The sequence below is a fragment of the Anser anser genome (assembly GCF_964211835.1).
Source record: "Anser anser genome assembly, chromosome: 2".
Classification (NCBI taxonomy): Eukaryota; Metazoa; Chordata; class Aves; order Anseriformes; family Anatidae; genus Anser; species Anser anser.
In genome coordinates, this window is record NC_139721.1 from 137,073,627 (window position 1) to 137,080,378 (window position 6,752).

Consider the following 6,752-nt stretch of genomic DNA (forward strand, 5'->3'; position numbering starts at 1 on the left):
AGCACTAAAGTTTTTTCTTTAACAAGTATTGATAGTTATCATTCTATATGCACCTGTCATTTGACTTGCTATATGATATGTTAAAGGAACATACTTAAAACTCAGTAAACATGGCCCATTTATATTTGCTTCTTTCCAGAAAGACTTTATTTCACCAGGAAGACCATTTTACACTTTGGCCTCAAATATCTACCCAGTAGTGAGAGAGGCACTGCAACAGCCTGAACTGAAAATTAAGGATGTAGACTTGGTGCCCATTAAAAATTGAAAACATTCCTGAATCTCTCAAATCACTCTGCTTAATTTCTAATGAGAGACGTTATGCATATTTTTTACCACGTTACTTAAGCAAAATTCACAGCCTAGCCCTGCCAAATTATTGGATGAGATGGGCCCTTCAGCTTCAAAGAGATCTGCAGAGCATGCCGCCTCAGAAACACTGCACTGGATTTCTGATCTTTTATTATATAAGTCTTGTAGATAAATACACCTCTTGCTTTGTAGCACATATTTTCACTAAAACGGAGGAGATCTATGCAACACAATCAACAATCTTATTCTTGCTTGTTTCATTAGTCTATTAAAATAATAGTAACAAAAACAGTTTTTTGTTTGCTAATAGGAAAATAAATTATTGCTATACGTATTGAGGGCAAAAGAGTCCATTCAAGAGGATTTACTACACTTGCTAAAAAGACACTGTTTAATGTCTTTATGTTCCCAGCCCAAGCCTAAGTCAAACAAAGAGTTAAAACAAGCATTTGACAGAGCATAGATGATGGACACTTCTGCAGAAAGTGTGTACATGACAATCCACTTGTGTTCTGCAGCATTCGTGCGGATAGATGAAAAATTCTAAAGGAAATGAGGTACTGATGTTTAATTATGGACTTCTAGCTTAAGGGTAGTTTTCTCAAGCTTATTCCAGTACAGCTGCTTTCTCTTGAACACAACAGCAAAGTACTGTTTCTTTCATCCATCCACTTAACAGCACAGGTTTCCTTTAGTTGACTCCTAATCCATATATATTATGTTAGCACAGATCTAATTAACGGGGTTGATTTGTTCCTCTGCATAAATCCCTGTTGCACATAGAATCCAAAGTTCCTGAGGAAATCCTAAGGAGTGTTTCACTGGAACTGGGACCACAAACTTCATGCCGACTCTAGTGGTCAGCATGATCTTCTCTCCAGAGTATGCTTCCTCTACTCTCCAGCAGAATGTCAGTGTTTTCCAGCAAATATACATTTAGCCTTTGGATGTCATGAAGCTCTGATTATCAGTTTCAGTAACATAAAATTTGGATGCCTTACTCCGCCAAGACCTGGAGGACCAGGGGGGCCTGGAGGACCTGGTAGACCGTCTTCACCATCTCTGCCTGGTGGACCTGGTGGACCCTACAGGCAAAAGGAGGATTATAACGCAAACATTAGAAGTAGCTCATAAAATCTCTGAAGCGATGATTTTATTAACAACTGGGAACCTACAGCACATACTGCAGCACTGCTGTATGTGCAGTTTCAAAGTATGTCCAACTTCAGAAAATAAGCACAGCCTGAATTTACATTGCCTTGCCACTCCTCCATCAGATACGCACTGTAGTTTCATATTTGAGAAGATTTATGAGGGTAATATTGCACTATGCTACCAAAGCACAACCTCCAGATTGAGAAGTTTCATTTCAAGCAACTAAAGCTTGGACACGAACCCCGGGTTACCCATGCAGACCCACACAGCTTCAGTTTGTGAGAGCCAAAAAATTTCTGACAAGCCGAGGATTGGCAGGTCAGTCTTACTGCTATGAACTAACATATATCCAGAAAAGGTCAAAGGCCAGTTTTTAATCAACCTGGATTGTCTGCTGCTATAATCAGAAGTTTGATGACAATGGAACAGTACTTTTCTACAGGTTTTTGGTTCCTTTTGGTACCGCCACTTTGCTATCACTGTCATAACCACTCCTACAACAGCTTGAAGGGACATGTTCAGTCCAGAATATTTGCTCTTACATTCTGTCATCCTCAATACACAAAGCTGATCAAGGTTTGCCATCACAGTATTTGAGGTGAGGCATTTCATTTGGTCTAAATGAAATCCGTAATAAAAATCTTAAGGATTCCTAAAGGGACAGGATTAGGCTTGTTGTCTTCAGGATAAAGCATGTATCTTACTTCATTAAACAGAGGTAGATAGTGGCAGCCTAAAGCAAATATCAGCTAAGGATGTGAATTTCAGAATACAGCTCTATAAAAAGCAGCAGTGATGCAGAAGTGAACCAGAAAAGCAGGTATCAACAATATGAACATTACAATTAAATAAAATTTAATTATAACACTATAATTAAATTATCATACCAACTCTCTTAATCTATGGTTACATTTAAAATTGCCTTTAACAGCACAACGTCTGCTCTGACTAACAAGATGTGGATGACAAATGCCTGGCTGCCAAGAGGAGAGCTTTTTCAAGCCACCTTTGGAGGTACAGGTATTGAATGATCCTCTAGGCTACCTTTGTCTCTTTGGGTTTGATGTAGAGAGCTTATCTTTACACCATCCTGTTCAAAGACTATGTCTTTACATGACAACTTTCTCTTTTGCATTTTCATGCACCATGTCCAGTACAAGAAGTCGTGAAAAAAAAAGTTTGCAACCATCATCTGGAGTGCTAGGCTGTTCTTCGAACCAAAATCACATCTAATTAGGTGCAATGACCATAAGTATGTTGGAGTGGTACTGCCAGTGGCAGCGTCGGTACATAGAAAACTTGATTTCTTTTCAATGAAATTGTACCTGTAGAAGCTTGCATGTATAATCACTTGATCTGTCATTAATGCCTACACTGATTTTTTTTCTATACTGATTTTCCTACAACTGTTCAAAGACCACAAATAAATAAGCGTCAATCTAATTCCTTACCCTTTCTCCCTGTGGCCCTTTGTCTCCTCTGGGGCCCTGCTGGAAGAAAAGAGAACTTAATGAGTTACCATGGAAATTTTCCAGGACGATACAGAGAAAGAGATACATTAAAAATAATTAGTGTACATGAAAAAAGGGAAAGAAGACTGCATATAGAAGTCCTATACCTATTTCCATGGTATATTGTTTTTTCTTCAATACGCTACTGAAAACAGATTAGTCACTACGATCACTATGTCAGTCAAGGTATCACTGCACAGTCCACAGAAGTACTTACACAGTTTGTTTTATTCTCATCTGAGTAACTGGCTCTAATTTAACAACAGTGACTTTAGAAATAAAATGGAATCTATTTAGCCTTTTAGACCAGTATGGATATTAGTGTACGGTTCAATTCATGAAACCTTTCTAAAGGAAATCTTGTTGAACAAGAATCCTTCCTTGAGGCAGTTTTGTTCTTGGTATGCTTAGTTCTGCTCTTGGATAAAGCAGATTAAATCCAAAATTTGAATTTACCATGGTGTTAACATGTTGCACCCACTGTTCCCTCCTTTTTATGTCCAACTCATCTCAGTGAACACTGAAAATAATGATTTAGTCAATATTCTGTCATCAAACATTCCACAAAATATTACTCTGCCTGAGAATATTTGATGTCATCTACATTTCCACAAAAGAAAAATGAAAATGCTTACCCTTCGCCCTGCAGGTGCCTGGAAGAAATAAAGCAGAGAATTAAAAAAGATACAAGTTATCCCAATATTTTAAACTAAACTAATGTACAAATTTAGGCTCATCTTCTTACAACTCTGTAATTTATGTCGGTACAATATATGTAAGTATATCCTATGCTTTTTAAATTACTAGGAAGGCTAAGAGTTTATTATCTAGTGAAAATATATGCGCCTACATATGAATATCCTATTGAAGACTGTAAATTTTATACTTACTAAAACCTACAAATATAACATAAATGGAAGTCACACCTGAGTTCTTTCATAATCCTTCTGTGCAACGCAATTTAGTCTTGAAGACTGGCCTTAAAGTACAGTCATCTCCAATCCACACTGCCAGGTATAACGTCCGAACACCACTGCTCAGTTATTTTTCTCCTCATGATCTTTACACCTATGAAGGCAGTCTCTTAAAAAGGCCAGCCCACTTGAGAAATTGGGGTGGGTACATTTCCATGCAGTCCCTTCAGGATTTAATTGGTACCTTTCCATGGCCACCTTGGGAATTAAGGTTAGTAAATAATACTGCCCTGAAAGGGTAGCCTAGCCTGTTAATTGAAGTTGAATATTATATATTAGATGAAAAATAATCATACTGACCTCACTCGCACCTGTAGAAAAAAGGGAAAGGAAAAAAAAAGATAATTAGATTGTGGATTCAATGGTTTTAAAAGGTTGACATTTCAGTATTTTAAATAAAAATGTATTTTTTTAAACGCAAAAAACATTTTCTTAATGCAATTTCTTTCTCTTAATGTGATTATCTTAAACTGTAAGGACTCACAAGTGTGATCACTATATTTTTCCAAGTCAAAACAGAGTTGCTAATAAAATAAAACAAGTCATTTGGTTGATACATAAGAAGACAGCTTATTTTCTATAAGCCTGTTGTAAATACACTTAAAAATATCTCCCTGGAAAAAAATACATGTATTTTCATGTATGTGTGCATGCAACAGATGAATAAAGCCAGGTACGATGACACATGCGAACTGGAAGCCACAACTTTAGGTTTTGATATAGATGGCCCCTCGCACGTTTAAGGGGAATGGTTCTACTCAAATGGACCCATTTCTAAAATGTAAAATGCCATTGTGTAACCAGAATAGCTTGAAGCTATTATCCACCAAATAGCAAAAAACTCTATTTCTGTATGTTACTTCCTTCTAAGTACGCTCTTGTTAATTAGATGCAGAAATCAACTTTTAAAATCTGTTTTCCAAAGTTCAAGCAGTGAATGATTTGGTTTTGGCTGAAACTTACCGTGGTAAAAGATCTCTTTCACCACACTTCAATGCCAACAATCTGACATTTGACTAGCAGGTTGTTGGGTGTGGCGTGCCCGTCCCCCACAAAAAGTGTCCCTTTGGGGGTGTTTGATGGCACTGAATTCAAATGGTTCACACAGTAGGGCATGAAGTGGTGTGGCGACGTGTGACGATGTGCAGAACATCATCAAGCTCCGGAACAGTGAGCGGGCAGAATACCGATGGCAACTCAATATAAAAGTTCAGAAAGCGGCTGTCTGCGGGTGCTGGTGACACGGACGCCCCCGCTGTGTTATTTAGGGGAAGGGCAGGGGCTGTGGGGACGTCGGGCTTCCCGCCCGGGCCTCTCAGCCCCCGCCGCCGGCCCTCAGCGGCCTGCCGAGGGCGCTGCTGCCGCCCGCCCGCCACAGGGGGAGGGAACGGGCCGGGGGCCAGGCCTCAGACGGGGCTCCCCGTGCCCGCCTCTGGCCTCGGCCACCGGGCTGAGGAAGCCTCGGCGCCGGCAGCGGGGGGCATTGGGGGGGGGCCGCCGGCGTCCCCCCCCGCGGCTCTGCTGCCCCCTTCAGCTAAGCGCGGAGCCTCCCCGCCGCCCTCGGGCCGCCTTCCCCCCTCGGCGGGCGGCTTAAAGCGTGCGGGGAGCCCCGGGGAGGGGCCGTGCGGTGCCCCCCGTCGGCCCGGCGGGGCCGGCTCGGGGCGCTCCCCGCCGCGGTGCCCGCTTCGCCTCCAGGGGGCGCGGCGGCGGCGGCCCGCGGGGAGCCGCGGAGGGGCGGGGGGGGGCCGAGACCCCGCTCCCGTCTCGCCGGGGCTTTAAGCATCTGCTCTCCTTCGGATGCGAGTTTTGGTTTTTTTTTTTTTTTTTTCCGCCCTTTTCTTTCCTTTTTTTTTTCTTTTTTTCCTTTCCTTTTTCTTTTTTTTTTTTTTGGTGGGGCTCCTTGGGCTGACTTTACCTCCTTGGGCTGATTTTACCTCCTTGGGCTGATTTTACCTCCTTGGGCTGATTTTACCTCCTTGGGCTTTTGCCATCCTTTGCTAATTCTGGAAGGAAAATACACCCTAACCAGGCTAGACCCTGCCCTGGGACGGAGGTGGCACAGTTACCAGACGCTCTCCGGGGCGCCGAAAGCTGCCGCTCGGCACTCGCCGCCCCGCGGGCTGCCGTCGGCGGGGAGCACGGCGGGCGCAGAGCGCGGAGAGCCGGCCAGCCGCCGCCCCCTGCCACCACCCCGGCCACGAACACGCCGAAAGCAACTTACGTTGGCTCGTCGCTAGGCACGAAGTTACTGCGAGCAGCAACAAAATCCGCGTATCCACAAAGCTGAGCATGTCTACACGCTAGACATGCAGACTCCTTGTGCCGCAGAGTCCCCCCGGTCGGTGGCTAGCTATTACCTGCGGGACGCAGGCATACAGTCCCGAGAAGTTTCCCCCCGACCTCCGCACGCCCCCGCCGCCCGGCACGCTCAGTGACCCCGGCCCCGCTCCGCCCTACTTATACCGCAGGAGGGTCCCGGCGCCGCGAGCCGCCGCTGCCGCCGCAGCCAATGGGCGCGGGGCGGGCGCGGGCCCCGCGCGGCTCCCAGGGCCGTCACGTGCCCCGGCGTCGGCGGGGAGGGGGGGCGCGAGGCAGGCAGGGAGGGAGGCAGGGAGGGATGGAGGGAGGGAGGGAGGCGGCCACGCTAAATTGGTTCCATGCTTTGAGGACGTGGACACTTTGAGGCTTTCGGAAGGAAAATCTGACTCGCCGTCTGATTTTTTTTTTTTTTTTCAAGACGTCCCCCCGCCCCTCGCCCTGATTTTTTTTTTTTTCCCTGGGCTGCGCGGCCCCCGGGGGC

At 44.7% G+C, this 6,752-nt stretch overlaps 1 protein-coding gene across 2 annotated transcripts in view; it reads right to left on the bottom strand.

Moving 5' to 3' along the window:
* The window catches only part of COL1A2 (collagen type I alpha 2 chain), a 36,995-nt gene extending 30,610 nt beyond the window's left edge, over positions 1 to 6,385 (bottom strand). The window contains exons 1-5 of one of the 2 annotated variants that reach the window (XM_083826001.1): positions 6,174 to 6,385; positions 4,253 to 4,263; positions 3,614 to 3,631; positions 2,919 to 2,954; positions 1,314 to 1,397 (exon numbers count right to left, since the gene is read on the bottom strand). In XM_083826001.1, the coding sequence (XP_083682127.1) occupies positions 1,314 to 1,397; positions 2,919 to 2,954; positions 3,614 to 3,631; positions 4,253 to 4,263; positions 6,174 to 6,243 (219 nt within the window). In that variant the 5' untranslated portion in view covers positions 6,244 to 6,385. Of the gene's footprint in view, positions 1 to 1,313; positions 1,398 to 2,918; positions 2,958 to 3,613; positions 3,632 to 4,252; positions 4,264 to 6,173 lie in introns of both variants that reach the window. The other variant, XM_083826000.1, reaches the window with a different exon arrangement.
* Positions 6,386 to 6,752: the final 367 nt, after the last annotated feature.